This window comes from Labeo rohita, chromosome 16, assembly GCF_022985175.1.
Source record: "Labeo rohita strain BAU-BD-2019 chromosome 16, IGBB_LRoh.1.0, whole genome shotgun sequence".
Classification (NCBI taxonomy): domain Eukaryota; kingdom Metazoa; phylum Chordata; class Actinopteri; order Cypriniformes; family Cyprinidae; genus Labeo; species Labeo rohita.
The window spans coordinates 26,615,142-26,631,442 of NC_066884.1; the positions used below are offsets into that span (position 1 = coordinate 26,615,142).

A 16,301-nucleotide genomic window follows, 5' to 3' on the forward strand; every position below is an offset into this window, starting at 1 on the left:
ACAAGAAAAAGTTAAATAGAAATTATATTTCATACCGCATAGTACATATATTGTTTATGGTTGTACCAAATATAGTCCAAACACATCAAATTCACTATATTAGCTAAGCTAATGGTAGCGATGTAGCCTGCTAGCATGTTTTACCGTGTCTTAGCCGTCTGGCTAAACAATAACAAACCATAATGTCAAGACAATTACATCTCATCAGCTTCTGTCATTCAATCAGTGTTCAATCATCCCAAATCCACATCTTATATAGTCTCTATTTCTCTATAAAAATGCATCAGTTAATATCCCAAGTCGAGTCAAAGTGTGAGGCCGATAGTTATATCCCTTATCATGCTCCCGACCAACTGCCTTCCACCATAACAGAGCTTAAAATGACAATACAAGTCAGTAACATAAAACCATAGTAGATTTAAAAGACTTACGCGCATATACATCTACAATAAAAGTGAATAAAAAGACGGTACAATACCTCATTTTCACGCTGAAGTATCACAAAAAACCCAACGCTGTTTTTGACGCACTTTCCAGTCTCAGCTCAAGTACATCCCCCTGTACGTGTCAGTGGTTTCCCGGAACAACACAATAACAACAACACACCACACGCATCACGCATCACACATCATATCCGCAACAACTCACTTGAGCTTTCATTTTCATGCAGTTTACGCGTTTGATATTATTATACAGACTTATATGCGTTTTAAGGGTAGTATTTTGTTACTACATTTATTGGGGCTCTTTAGTTATAGATACAAAAACTTCCCTGAGGCTAATTTGCTTGATACTCTAATAAAATAATCCATGGCATATAGTAATAGAAATGTTACATTATATAATGTATCAAAGTAATATAACGTTAACGTTACCTTTTTTAAGATTATCAACATATGATGTACTCAAACAAATGAATTGTATATATATATTTATATTGTTTATTTAAACAACAACAACAACAACAAAAAACATTTAGGGTTTTTTTCTAAGTAGGTTTATATTAAGATCCTTAAAAATTAAATGTCTTAAGGTTGAGTGTTGAAATATTAAGACAAATGTTCGTTTGCATGTACAATTATAAAACATAAATGCGATTAAATCCTTTTATAACATACAAATGATAAAAGTTTGCTGAGATCAATTAAATAACAGACTAGCTAAATAGGGGCAGATACAAGTTATTTTTATTTTTCCATTGATCTATTATGAGATTTTTAGTATGTCCCGCCTTCCCTTGGATGTGATTGGACAACGCGTTCGGAGATAATAAAACGTATGGCGGCACATATGTCAATCATCGTTTATCCAATGGCGTCACTGTAAGTCGAAGGTCAAGACCGAAGCAGCATGGCCGCTCTGTTAAGGGGCTCGCGGTGTCTAGTAAGAAAGTGTCATAACCATGTCAGCGCCGTGCAGGGTAAAGTGTTTGCATCGTCATCCTAAAAATGTTATGTTTTTGTCTGCTAATGTGCACTTCCATGCTAATTTTTCGTGTAGCAAGGATCTGATATGATGCAAAGCTTTGGCAGCTCTCGGTAGTAGCTGTTAGGCTAAAGTCATAGTGTGTAAGTCACTGAAACATGAGAAGACTATTATACTTACGGTTATCAGACTCAGGTGCCACTGAAATAAACTGGACGGTTGGTAAATGGTTGCAGTTGCAAAGTGTTTTCTGATATCTTTATGCGTGAATGTAAATATATTATGATAAATCAAGTTCATTTAACCAGATTGCATTTACAAAAGAATTAAGCATCTTTCGTTTAAGCAGTAAGCAAGAATTTTTTCAACTTTTTAGAGGGCTTTTTATGAATTTGCTTTTGTTTTATTATTTGATATACCCAAAAGGGACATTTTTTGAATATAATACTCGGTGTATTTGCAAATATCTGCCTCTAGGTCAACATGCACAGACTTATCACGCTCTATTCTTAAATTGTGCATATCATATTTTCATTATTTTAATGTGTAATAGTCATGTTAAATGCTAAAACATCACATAAAATGTGAAATATTTAATATGAAACTAATTAGATAATTCATGTCTCTTTTTAGTCTCCATCAGGTCCATGGCCTCTAAAACCCAGGTGGGCTTCATTGGCTTGGGGAACATGGGAAACCCAATGGCAAAGAACCTCATAAAACATGGATATCCAGTGATAGCCTCAGATGTATTTCCGGAGTCCTGCAAAGAGCTACAGGAACTAGGAGCTCAGGTCAGGATAACAGACATAAAACTTAACTCGGTCACGTCTGACTTGTGTTAAACACTGTGATGTACATGCTTTTTGTGACTGATTTCATCTTTGTTTTATTCTGACAGTATAGAGAACCCTTTTGTTCAAAGTAGATATGCATATGCAATTTTTGCAAAAACACTGTATGATTATTTTGTCTTATTATATTATTTTAGACTGACAGTATAGAGGGTTTGCACTTACGACACGATTTGGTCAGTTACCTGGATGCACAGCCATGTCAGCGATACTCGGATGTAAACAGCATGGATTGCTTGGTTAATGTACTACTGAATACGTTGTTCTGCTAATGCATGTTGTCTAAACCACGAAAAAAACATGTGGAAGCTGCTAAATCATATAGAGAAGTACTTAGTAAGCAGAAAAAGGCGCAATATTTTGACAAACTAAAGTTAATGGGTGGTAAATATAAGTACAAACAGTATTAATTAAGATATTAGCCCAATATTTCAACTATCTGACCGGAAAAGAATAGAACAAACATGAATGTTGTCAAGATTCTTGCCCTGGCCAAACTGAACCAGGACTTCCAACCACAAACGCCTTTTGGCGTTAGGTTTTTTTTATTTTTTTTGCACTCTTCTCCTTGATTTGTTATAAGTTCTGTCAGTCTGTAATACTCCAAATGTTTTTCCCTGTCCGACTGATTAGTGCAGCCCAAAACATGACAATAATTGACCATTTTCAGCAGCAATAATCAGCAAAATATGCAAGTTTCATTCGGTTCAGTGGCATTGTTTACGCTCAGTGCAGTCAATATGGCCGCGTTGTGAAAACACTCTGTATAGAAGCTTTTTTGAGTAAGATATATTTTTTCACATTGCCTGAATCAGACATACTTTTTGTTTGTTTTCTCTGTTGTTCTCAGATCCTGGATAGCCCTGCGGATGTGGCAGACAAAGCAGATCGAATCATCACAATGCTTCCCTCCAGCCCCAATGTTGTAGATGTGTATACAGGCCCAAATGGCATCCTGAAGTAAGGGTGTCCTTCCTGTACAGGCTTAATAGTCTTGAAGATTAACTTAATTTGAGCGATGTAAAGGGAAAAAAAATCAAGTAAAAGCCATCATATATTTAGCTATACATAAATTAAGACAATAACATCCAGATTAAGTGGAATTTTAGATTTATTATTATTATTTTTTTTTTTCGTAAATCAGCAGTAAAAGGCATGACGCATGTACTAGACAGATCTTGTATAGTGGTATCTTTACAGGAAAGTGAAGAAGGGGTCCCTACTCATTGATTCCAGCACTATTGATCCAGCTGTCTCCAAGGAAATGGCGGTAGCCGCAGAGAAACTGGGAGCTGTTTTCATGGATGCCCCAGTGTCTGGAGGTGAGATGATGACAAATTCTCACTACATATGTAAATGCAGATGTTTGTTAGTGCATGTTTTAAAGCTTTCATAAATCACACACCCATAGTCTGAGTTATGAAACTAGTCACCGTCTGGGAAGAGGTACAAATTTCTTAAAGAATCTTTGGCTTTCAGTTCAAGCATTGTGGTTTTCTTTCATGTTAATAATGGAATTCAGTTTTGCATTGACATTCAGACCTGATCTTTACCATCTTCTGGCTTTTATTTCTCCTTGCTGTAGTAGGCAAACTACAACATTTTCAGCAATTTGAAAGTTCATGAAGTCGACTTTCAGGACACACCAGTTACACCATCGAGTTTTATTCTTTCTGTCCTCTGTTTCAGTCAGTCATGGGTGATTTGCAGGTTTGTTGATAGGAAAGTGTTTTATCACCTGCCTCATTTTGTCCATTTTCTTAATCCGGCCATTGGTGTGGACTCTTTGAGTTATAGACTAAATCAAAAGCCAGCATCTGGGAATTGATCTCGTGACCTCAACTTATGGTGGAAATGGAGACAAGTAATTTCTCATGTAACCCGTCTTTTAAAACCTATGTACTGTATAGGATAAGGTCCTATACAGAAATAGCTGAGGTCTACATTTTGAACAAACAAATATTATGAAAGGATTAGTTTCACTTCCAGAATAAAAATTTCCTGATAATTTACTTGCCCTCATGTCATCCAAGATTTTCATGACTTACTTTCTTCAGTTGCAAAGAAATTTGAGGAAAACATTACAGGATTTTTCTCCATATATTGGACTTCAATGGTTCCCAACAGTTTGACCTTCCAAATTACAGTTTCAATGCAGCATCATAATATAGAATAAGGGTCTTATCTAATGAATTTTCTTAAAAATAATTAATATCCTTTTTAACCACAAATGCTCATCTTGCAGTAGCTCTGCAATGCGTGTCTTCGTGTATTGCGTAATCACGTTGGAAAAGTCATGTGTGGTTAGTTCTCCGTCTGTGCTGCAATTAAAAAATGTAGATTGGGGTGAAAAACTCCATCTCGTTTTCTCCTCTAACTTCAAAATCGCCTGACATCATTGTTTTACCTTATTTTGTAAATGACGTTTTTTTTTTGTTTGTTTGTTTTTTGCAGTTGCTTAGGGTCAGTGACGTACTATATACTTTGATTGGTTCGGTACGTACCTTAGTGTTAATGTCACGGTTCGGTATGATTTCGGTACAGCGGGGGGGGGGAACTACATTTTTTATTTATTTATTTTTTGCCATTTTACTGTAATTTTGTAATACTGTGCATTATGTACAGTATTGTCTAGTGTATGAATTTTATGTGGTTAGTCTGTCAGCTAGCATCACTATGACTGAAGCGTCCAACATCCCACACCACATGCATGATATAGTATTTGAAGTGAACACACTACTCACACTTAAATGGTACAGAAAAGTGTACAAATTGGGATGTTTGAGTCTGTGCAGAGGTACATTCTTTGGTATCCAATATAAGAACTTATTAACTTATTATTATTATTATTATTATTATTATTATTATTTAATGTGCAAAGAAAGGTTTTGTTTGTCATAACCAGGACATGTAGACTGAGACTTGCAAAGAGAACCTTGACTAATGTGGGTAGTGGTTTTGCTTGAATTGTGGGGAAGTGAAAGGAACTGGACAGGGTTTTATTTCTGTCCACCTTGCAGCCTAATAAGACCCACTTTCTTTGTGCGTCTCAGATGTACCTTAAAACCCAGTAGAGTAGGTTAGCTCAGATTTATGCTTTTGCTTTCTTTCCCACTGCACTGAATTATGGGATAGTTTACCCAAAAATGAAAATTCTATCATTAATTACTTACCCTCATATGATTCCAACCTGCGCAGCTGACATGTGCAAGGCCCAGAAAGGTAGAAAAGACATTGTTAAAATAGTCCACGTGACATCAGTGGTTCAACCATAACGTTATGAAGCTACGAGAATACTTTTTGAGAATAACGACTAAATTCAACATTTCGTGTCAGTTTTAGATGCACATTCACATCACGAGAGTATCACAACACGTTTACCATCTGTATATTCTGGTTCAAATTAGTAAGGTTGGGAAAGAAATTAAAAGTCATCCTCTCTGTCAAAATCTTCAGATATGTTTGTTTTCTGCTTGTTAACAAGGCGCAGCATATCCCGCAGCTGAGGCCCCCCTGTTGAGAAGCAGTGATTAAATTTGGTTATATCAGAATGTATCAAATAATCCTTGATCTTTTAGGATAGACACTGTGTGCAATGTCTCCCACTCCCTATATCTTTTCGAAGGATCCCAGTGGTAGGAAAGAGTGGCTGAAGTTTCTTCCCTGTTTCCGATGATTCAGTATTAAAGGATGGGGGCGTGAAGAACAATTTGACATGACTACAAACCCAAAAGTGTTCGAGCAGATCCTGAGAAAGGCTCTGTTGCTTGTTTCTTAAAGGCACAGCAGCAAAACCAATCTGTGTAAGAGTCGAAATGCAAAAGTGTATATACTATTTTTATACAAGTGGATTATAGTAATAAAATTAAAGCAAATGAACTCTTTACATGGCAGTTATTTGTTAGAAATGACTTTAAAAGTCTAGTTTATTGTACTGTACACATACTTTCCTCAGTGTTTGAATCTGTGTGCTGCTTATAAACTTGCCTTAGGTGTGAAAATGACCTGTGTTGTCACCTAACAAGAAATGTTTAACTCAGTCAGCAGCTAGTTTGTGCTTTATGGCAATCCTCCTTTTAATCAGGAAGTTGTTTCCTCTGGTCCTTGGGCACATAAAAACAATGTGCTTCTAGTTTGCTTTCCTTAAATTGTTGCCTCTCCCAATTCATATGCGTCAGTGGGGTTTGGCTAACATACCGTTGGACCCGCTCTTGGTTAGTGAAAGAGTCATAAGAAATCCACAGACCTGCTCATTCTCTTTACTTAGACCCTCCAGACATTATTCTCAGCTCCGTGTTAGCACGTCTGAAGGAGGCTTAATGAAACGTGAGCCACAACAAACTGGCCCTGACGTCATGCGCGTCTGTGTTTGCAGCAGATGGTAAAGTGCTTGTGTATTTATAGAACTTTCCTCTCTAAGAGTAATTATGGCACTTCGATGGTGTTACATTTTGAAGACACGTCCTCTCAATCCTTTAAGCTTAAAGAGGTGACTGGTATGATGATGTGGAAACAATCACATTAGAGCTTCAGTCACTTGTTTATGTGGTTGTTCCTTCTCTGACACGCTGGATGGAATCTTCAATGACTTCCGTGTTGTTGTTACAGTGGTCTTCTGGGGAACTCGAACTTGTATGTCAGCTGAAACAGGTTCACCCTCAAAAATTCTTCTGTTTGTTCCTCACCCTCATGTTTGTTCAAATTCGTTTGGACTTTTTCTTCTGCATAACGCGAGGAGATATTTTAACGAAGTTTCAGCTGTTTTTGTCCTTACAACAAAAATTAGTGGTGTGCGGAAGTTTCAAGCGCCATATCCTGTCCATGTGACTCGACTGGTTTATTCAAAGATTTCTGAAGTAACTTCAAATCACTTTGTCTGAAGAACAAATCCAAATTTAGGCCTCAATTAACCCTGAAAGCAAACAAGACACAAACCTCGAATGTCAGCTATCATCAGACATCATTGGTTCTTAGATTAGGGTTAGGGTGTGAACGCACGTACGACGCACGTAAGCTATTGCGTTTTTTAAAGTTTTAAATATGGATATTTTTCTTACAAAAACGTATCGATTTGCTTCAAAAGGCCTTTCTTAACCCTCTGAGCTGTGTGGAGTACTTTTTATGATGGATGGATGCACTTTATTGGACCTCCAAATCTCAACACCCATTCACTGGCATTATAAAGCTTGGACATTTTTAATATAACTCCAATTGCATTCGTCTGAAAGTACAAAGTCATATACACCTAGGGTGGCTTGAGGGTAAATAAATTATAGGGTAATTTTCATTTTTGTCTACACTATCCGTTAAAGTGTGTGTGTAATGTAACTATGTACAGTATGATTTGCATCGTTTTCTGTTTCTCTCAGGTGTTGGTGCTGCCACTTCAGGTAAGCTCACCTTTATGGTTGGTGGGCCAGAGGAGGAGTTCAATGCAGCCAAGGAGCTTCTGAGCTGTATGGGCGCTAATGTGGTGTACTGTGGCCAAGTTGGCACCGGACAGGTACAAACAGGATGTCTTTAAGAATATAGTGCCATTCTTAGAAAGGTGCTGATTTATTTCTGATCTTGATCTCTCTCTCTCTCTCTCTTCCTTGTTTGTAGGCAGCTAAAATCTGTAACAATATGCTGTTGGCCATTGGGATGATTGGAACAGCGGAGACCATGAACTTGGGAATCAGGTGCAGTTCACGTTTAATTACTTGAAGGAATAGTGCATCCAAAAATGATAATTTGCTGAAACTGCACTCATCCTCAGGCCGTCAAGATGGAAAAAAAAACATCTTATAAAGTAAAAAGCTGGGTGTGTGTAAGAAACAAATTCAAAGGCATTTTAACTTTAAACTGTTGGTTTTGGACAAAATACAAGTACATTTTTCGAAATCTGTTTTGATGAAGACAACCTCATCTACGTCATCTACATGGCCTAGGTTAAGTAAATATTCAGCAAACTGTGTTACACCTGATTAAATGATGGCGCTGTCTTGATGCATTTTTATTGTATATTGTATTATTTTCTCATTTTTACCATGTATGGTTTGTATTACTTTGTGCATTCACAGATTAGGGCTTGACCCAAAACTTCTGTCGAAGATCTTGAACATGAGTTCTGGTCGCTGCTGGTCAAGTGACACATACAACCCTGTCCCGGGAGTGATGGAGGGAGTGCCCTCAGCAAACAACTACCAAGGTGGCTTCGGAACAACACTAATGGCCAAGGTTTGCTTTATCTACCATGGTCTTTTGCAAATCTTCATCTAGACCATTATTATAATTATTATAGAAGCATGTTAAAGGTATAGTTCACCGAAAAATTAAAATTCTGTCATTAATTACTCACCCTCATGTCTTTCCAAACTGGTTAGACCTTCGTTCATCTTCGGTACACAAATTAAGATATTTTGATGAAATCTGAGAGCTATCTAACCCTGCATAGACAGCAACGCAAGTGACACGCAGGTAGTAAGGACACTGTTAAAATAGTCAATGCAATATGCGTGTGGTGCTGCTGCCACCACAGGAGCCAGCGTTCTGACGTAGAAACCACATGTAAAAACAAAACTACCGTCATATCAAGTACAAACAAAAACTTAAGGGTCTTCACAGCAACCCCTCAAAATAAAAGTTCAGTTTAACTTGAAGAAATTGTAGCAGAAATCTTTTACTAACTGTAATGATAGTAGTAGTAGTAGTAGTAGTACTACTACTACTACTACTACTACTCTTACTACTACTAGTAGTAATAAAATTATCAAAACATTATTTTTAAGAAATATTTACTAGAAAAATGTACACAATAACACAGTTATACTTTTTTTTTTTTTCCCATTTTTATTTATTTTTATTTTTTTATTTTTTTTTTATTTTATTATTATTATTATTATTATTATTTTTTTTTTTTTTTTTTTTTTTTTAATTTTTTTTTTTTATTTTTGTATTTTCTTTTTAATACATTTTCAAAACAACAGCAAAGCATAGAAAAATAAACCACAGCCGAACAAAACAGAGATAAGAAACAAATACTGTCAGCACAACCTTCATACAAGATGGTAATACCCTAGATAAGAGTCACAAATCTAAGGAAATACATCTTACTACCCAATAAACCGATCACAAATAGATTTTACAACTCTATGCCAGGCCTGTACTGTTCTTGGTTTAGCTTTATTAAATCTAGCTAAAGAGCATTCCATATTAACTATATGTTGCTTATTCCGGGTTATATTATATTATATTATATTATATTATATTTTGATTGGCTGGCAGGTATGCAGTAAAACTGTGTAACGCACAGGTAGTTCCAAGTCAGTTTAATCACTGTTTTATATTAATGCACTGCTTTAATTGAACACACACACTGAGAGAGAGAGAAAGAGAGGTCGGAGATTGCATTGTGCAGCTTGCATACATAAACTTGTCAACGCGTTCACATGATTTTGATTAAAAAATAGCCTAGCTACTAGATCGCTACATTATATTCCTCAGCAAGGTGGTGGTAAAACTGCTGTTTTTTGATTAATTAGTTTGTAGAAGGGACGTGCAGACACGCAGCAGGTAACACACACAACTGTCATCACTTTCTTTCTCGCCTTCTCTCTCTTTCTCGATCAGTAATTTATTGAAATAAATGCTATAATTCATTTAAATAAATGTGATCTAACTGCACTGTTTCATCTCTGTGTCTGATTTGATGCTGGCAGGATGTTAGAGATAGTGTGCCGTAACAGACGAGATGTCTGCTTTAGTGTCAATTTAATGAAACTCTTAAAATGGAATTCAGACGATGAATAAAAAACAGAATTTGGTAAAAATGAAGTTAGATTTGAGAAAAAATAAAATGTATTTCATAGGGCCTTAAAATGTAATTTTTGTTAAACTTTTAATAAATTGCTGTTAAATTGTGTACATTTTATGATTTCAATTAATTAGACATGCTTTTTGGTTAATAAAATTTAATTAAATCATTTAAGTCTAGAAACATTTAAATGGGGAAAAAATGGAATTCAGAAAAATTACAATGGAAAAACTTAATTTAAATTTTTTTAAAAATGAAATGTATTTTATAGGGCCTTAAAAAATTAATTTTTTGGTAAACTTTTAATAAATTGCTGTTGTCTAGGTTTTGTGATTTTTAATTAATTAGACATGCTTTTTGGTTAATAAAATTTAATTAAATCATTTAAGTCTAGAAACCTTTAAATGGGGAAAAAAATGGAATCCAGAAAAATTACAATGGAAAAACTTAATTTAAATTTTTTTAAAAATGAAATGTATTTTATAGGGCCTTAAAAAATGAATTTTTTGGTACTTTTAATAAATTGCTGTTGTCTAGGTTTTGTGATTTTTAATTAATTAGACATGCTTTTTGATTAGTAAAATTTACCTGAATCATCAAAACAGAGTCAAGAAAAATTAAGGAAAAAATAGAATCCAGACAAATTTAAATGGTAAAAACTGACTTTTGGGAAAAAATCAAACGCATTTCATAGGGTGATCTAAAAATTTGATTTTTGTTAAACTTCTAATAAATTGTTGTTAGTGTAAGTTTCATGATTTCAATTAGACATGCTTTTTGATTCCTAAAATTTAACTTAACTATTAAAACAGAATCTAGAAAAATTTTAAATGGGAAAAAAGTGGAATTTGGGAGAAAATAAAATGCATTTCATAGGACCTTAAAAATTTGATTTTTGGTAACCTTGTGATAAATTGCTTTAAAATTGTGTACCTTTCATGATTTTAATTAATTAGACATGCTTTTTAATTCTTAAAATTTACCTGAACCATCAAAGCAGAGTCTAGAAAAATAGAAACGGAAAAAAAAGGGAATTAAGGGGGAAAAAAATGAATTTGAAAAAAGAAAAATATACTGGATTTCATAGGGCCCTATAATGAAACTAATAACCTAAATAATTGATCAGTGAAGTCTGGTGTATTTTTTTCACTTTTTATACTGGTAGTCAAACATTTGGAATAAAGTTATGTTTTTGAGAAATCTCTTTAAATCAAAAAATACAATAAAAATAATACAATAAAACAATTTTTTTATTTTTATTTATTTATTTATACAATGTGAACATATTTTAAAATGTAATTTATTCCTGGCAAACCTGAATTTTAATTCTATGCTGATTTGCTGCTCAATAAACACTTATTATATAACTGCTACCACCGATACATTCATTCACATATTGTCACGTTTCCCACTGGTGTGTTTATTTTATTTTTTTCTTTTAAGACTGCATGTTAAGTTAGTAATAGGTCTCCTTTAAAATTGCCTTGAAACCCTGCATTATGTTCCAGTTCACCTTTTTTAAATGTAAGAACACAGTAATTTTTCAAATTTGCAGTTATGCATCTCTCTCATTAACTTTTACTGCCATTTATCCTCAGGATCTGGGACTTGCTCAGAATACAGCAACTAACACAAAGACACCAGTGCCACTGGGCTCTCTGGCCCATCAGATTTACCGCATGATGTGCGCACGAGGCTACGCCAGCAAAGACTTCTCATCTGTCTTCCAGTTCCTTCGAGAAGAGGAGGGCCAGTAGAAAGCAACACTCTCTGCCCCTTCCACAGCCTTACCCAGCACTGCCTGCCTTTCACATGACCTGACTTGCAAAACTTTGACCCAACTATGTGATTTCATTGGCATGCGTGTGCTGGGAGCCATAAATGAATGAGTGACTGAATGAATACATATATATGTAGATTGGATGGTAGTGGGAAAAGTGTGTGTGTGTTCTGTGTGTGTAGCATTTGAGGCTGTGCGTTCCTGTTGGAATCATGTTACTTTTGTGGGCCCACCCCTATATAATTAGTCATCCACTAATGAATCAATTAATTAGATGCTGTGAATTTAATTTTTTTTCTTGCCTTCGTTGCTGTATAGGCTAACGAAAGATTCAAAACAGTATCATTTCATTCTCACCAACCACACACTCGCAAGACTCCAATCAGCCAGTTACACTCCTTTTCTTTGCATATGTAAAATTTTAGTTTTTATGTACTTAATGTATCTGTTGAGTCAAATTTGCGGTTGGCTTGTCTTGTTAACGGTGCTGGATCTACATGTTGTATTCATGTAAATTTAAACACCTGGAAATTAAAGCAGGAGACACCTGTAGTTTTGATGTCAAGACTGTTGCGTGTTGATACATGTTTCCATAACAACTATTTTCCGATTGTCCATAAACCTGGAAAACGAAGTGGAATTGTCGGAGTACTTATCCAGGTTTACAATTGTATAGGTAATCCCGATGAATGTGGCCAACCAGTTAAAAATGATGCAACACAGCACATATTTTTACCTGGTCTCCTCCCTCTCTTCAAGGTCATGCAGTGGAATGTTTTTTGATGCTTCTTTATAAAGCCTCACCTTGCGTTCAGTGGCACGTAACATGCACAATAAAGATGAGTCATCAACACTACAAATCTTTTACACATCACGGAAATTGTAATTTTAAGTTTCATGTTCTGTGTTAGACTGGATGGGATAATTCACCCACCAATAATAACGCTGACATTATTTACTCGCTCTTATGTTGTCCAAACCTCTTTTTTTCTGTAGAACACAAAAGATCTTTTGAAGACTGTTTTGAAAAGGTTTTTATCTGTACAGTGAAAGACGAAGGGATCAAACCAACATTAGGCTTTACTGAATGGACAAAAAAGGGACAAAATATAATCATTTGTCTTGTAAAGAAGACATGCATACTGGTTTGGAATGACATATGAGGGTGAGAAGACATTTCACGATCAGAAACCTAGTAAAAATGATATTCAGAATTTCATCTGTTTGTGTGCCACATGAAGCAACATATTGCGAGGAACATAACCAGGTTTGTCTTCATGACCTTCATGTCTCACTTTTCCCCTCCATTTCTCCCCTCAGAACTATCCGTTGCTCCTTCATCTTCTCTCATTGTCTTTCGGCTCTTCTTGTCACACTCACTTTTGCAGTCCTGGTTTCCAAAACGAGGGGGAAAAACCGTCAGCGGCATGTTTCTGATCTACCCACCAAAGAGCCACACAGAGGCCATAATGCTAGAGGTCACATGATCACAGGACAAACCCATAAAAAGTCCATTAAGCATGGAGGCCTAAGTGCTGTGTTGTTATCTAGTTGGCAGGTCTTACAAACAGAGGACCATGGGGTAGTTAGACTTCAGACAGCCCAAAACCCGAAATCCCATTCCGTTTGACTCATTGAACGCATTACATTCTCTCGTCCCCTCTGGTCATTGAAAATAATCCTTTCTCAGAGGTAAAGTTCTTCTAGACTGGAAAAATAGCTTAATTGTCCTTTTTATTTGACTGTGTATTCGTTATGTAGTTTTTTTTTCTATCATTTGCTAGTCACCGGCCCGCAGCCGCTTCAAATTCGGATTATGTGGACAGTCATTCATCATCAACTGACCAAACTGCTTACGGCCATGCTACATCTCAATTCCTATTTTGTTCTTTTACCTTTTTTTTTTTTTTTTTTTTTACTATAGGTCTATTGATAGAATAAAACATGTTTCTAAAACATGTTTCTAAGACTATCAAACGGCACTCATATGATTGTTACAGCTGTGTACATCGGAGTAATTTAATATCGTAAAGTGTGCGCATTCTTTATGCAGTTGTAATTATACTGTGATTTTACACGATTTTTCTACAGCAGTCGGTTCAGACAAACACTTAGGTAACCCTTCTTTTTTCCAGATTATTGTTTCTAAAATTATCAGTTGCGAAAAGAGAGCTTTAAACTCTCGCTGCGTCATGCTCCGTGACTCAAATTCAGTTTAATGAATTTTCCATTTTATTTTATTTTTTATGTGACAGAAATAGGTACAGTAGGTTTAATACGTTTTATTTAATTGTATGGACCTTGACACGAGCACCAGGTGTGGTCGAAATAAGATATGTGTCCTACTACTTTGATTTTGAGTATGGTGTAATGTGGTTGTTAGGTTTAACTACTTGAAATACAGCATGCCAAGTAAGACCTCACTATCTGGATTTCCAGAACAGACAGGTTTGATAACTCAAACAAAGAAACACAATATAGATATTTAGCCATATTTAGTCAAGTGTTTATTCTAAATAAAAATGGGTCCATCGATCCACTTGCTGCCTTTAATCCAAACAAGCTTGTTTTATTATTTTCACACTTTGTTTCATTAAAAATATTTTTTATAAATCTTTTTATTTGTTAATTGAATACTTTATAATTAAGTGAGACAAATATTAATTCAATTGTATCCTGTAATACTCTAGACATTAAAAGTAAATTTAAAAATACTGAGTCGATTTTCGCTGCAATGTCTATATATATAACACATGTATAAAACAAAAAATGTCTATTTCAGTCAAACTGTTTCAGCGAAAGAAAATTATGCCTATGACTAATGTTTGGACTTTGAATCATGATGTGCCAATAAAACAATTTCTTCCACATTTCATTAAAACATTAACTAAGGTAATGCGCTCTTTGCTTTGGTAAAACAAAGATAGTAGACAAAATAGAAACATAAAATCTATATTTTCCTTGATTATTCGTTGGGATTAACATTTAATTTATTGTTGCGTAATGTGGTTGGAAATATTTCGTCAGCACAGAGAGTAGGCTAAAAAGGTTTACATAACTCTACACATCGCATTTCTGCTTTAAAGCATCGAAGTTTATGAAATATTTGTATTTCTGCAAATGATTTTTTTTTTCAAGCAATAACCTGCAGAAATAGAGTACATAGAATTTCATTTTTAACTAATTATCTGCGAATAACGTCAGCAAGGAGCAAGGAGACTATTTCAATATAATTTCATTTCAATCGTTTTGTAGCACAGGGTGAAGGCGATATATTGTTCTCAAAGGCCTATTAGATTACTGCATTAATTCAATGTTTCGCGCATTATGATGTTTTTAATAATAAATGATATTAATAGGCTATTATATTTGCTTGATTAATATGCGGTGTGTTTTTAGATGGGTCTTGCCATAAGTATTCCATAATGCTGTTCATTTTTTGTGAACATTTTAAGTACTACACATTTTAAAAGATTGTTAGGCATTATCCGACTATGTATAACGGTGTCAAACAGCGTCAAACGAATAATTTACTTGGAAAGTAATTCTGGCCATAGTAATTTCAAACAACAATTATATTTACATTTGCAAAGAAAAGCACATTACAGTCAATCAATTAATAATTAAGTAGGCTACTCTCCGCTGTATCAATGCTATCTGTGTCTGAACTGTAGCGCAGGTGACATTAAAACGTGAGATCTAAAGCCTCCTGTGCTATTTTCTAACACAATGTACAAAAGAATGTCACAAGTTTTCGTGCTTCTCAAACAGTTGTTTTTAGTACCTGTACTGCAGCCCCTACAACTTTTGTTTCATTGGTTTTCGTGAGTGTATTTGTAGGAACAAGATGAGTAAAAGTACCTCGTTCAGAATCTGAACGTGAAATTAAAATAATGTAAATGTGTTCTGTTTTTGAACATATATTAGATCCAAGCCTCGCTATACTTTTGTTGTTGGTTGAAATTGTAACAAAATCTTATTTCAGTCCTTTCAAATTTACAGGCACATTAGCATAACAGATATATACTTACTAACACAAATGTAACTAGTAGTGCATACAGTTTTTAACAAACATCATTAATATGCTTTGTGAATTTGTAAATGTAAAACAGCATACATATAGGCTGTTAAATACTCCACGTTTGGCCTGCTCACAGGGCTGAAGAAGTAGTACAAAAACAGTACGAAGGCTGTGGTTTACGACAAATCCTGAGGAAACAATTGAATTTTAATGTTGAGGAATGATGAACGGTTGCCTCTTCTATATCCGAGGTAGCCTAAATTTAGAATTGCACTGAATCTTCTGGGTATAGTGCACCAACAATTCCCACATCCGTCTGTTCACATGTTGACTTTGTCTTTTACACAGCTTAGTTTTTGTGAGAGGGTCGAACAACGCTGAACGTTAATAGCTCAAGAAACCTAAAAAGATCAAATAGGGACTTGG

At 35.1% G+C, this 16,301-nt stretch overlaps 2 protein-coding genes across 7 annotated transcripts in view; one reads left to right on the forward strand and one right to left on the reverse strand.

Moving 5' to 3' along the window:
- tax1bp1b (Tax1 (human T-cell leukemia virus type I) binding protein 1b) overlaps nucleotides 1-604 on the reverse strand; it is a 40,288-nt gene extending 39,684 nt beyond the window's left edge. For all 6 annotated transcript variants that reach the window (XM_051130699.1, XM_051130697.1, XM_051130696.1 and 3 more), the window contains exon 1: nucleotides 479-604. The gene's annotated coding sequence lies outside the window, so the exon portion shown is untranslated. The remainder of the gene's footprint in view (nucleotides 1-478) is intronic.
- Nucleotides 605-1,266: 662 nt separating this feature from the next.
- Nucleotides 1,267-12,419, forward strand: hibadhb (3-hydroxyisobutyrate dehydrogenase b). Its single transcript, XM_051132029.1, has 8 exons — nucleotides 1,267-1,420; nucleotides 2,059-2,219; nucleotides 3,130-3,239; nucleotides 3,480-3,601; nucleotides 7,649-7,782; nucleotides 7,884-7,960; nucleotides 8,342-8,498; nucleotides 11,673-12,419. The coding sequence occupies exons 1-8, from the start codon at nucleotides 1,351-1,353 to the stop codon at nucleotides 11,829-11,831; spliced, it is 990 nt and encodes a 329-aa protein (XP_050987986.1). The 5' UTR covers nucleotides 1,267-1,350; the 3' UTR covers nucleotides 11,832-12,419.
- The last annotated feature ends 3,882 nt before the right edge of the window (nucleotides 12,420-16,301 follow it).

Coding starts and splice junctions, on each gene's coding strand:
- hibadhb (XM_051132029.1), top strand. CDS start 1,351: ATGGCCGCTCTGTTAAGGGGCTCGCGGTGTCTAGTAAGAAAGTGTCAT. Junction 1,421..2,058: donor CCATGTCAGCGCCGTGCAGG/GTAAAGTGTTTG, acceptor GTCTCTTTTTAG/TCTCCATCAGGTCCATGGCC. Junction 8,499..11,672: donor GAACAACACTAATGGCCAAG/GTTTGCTTTATC, acceptor ATTTATCCTCAG/GATCTGGGACTTGCTCAGAA.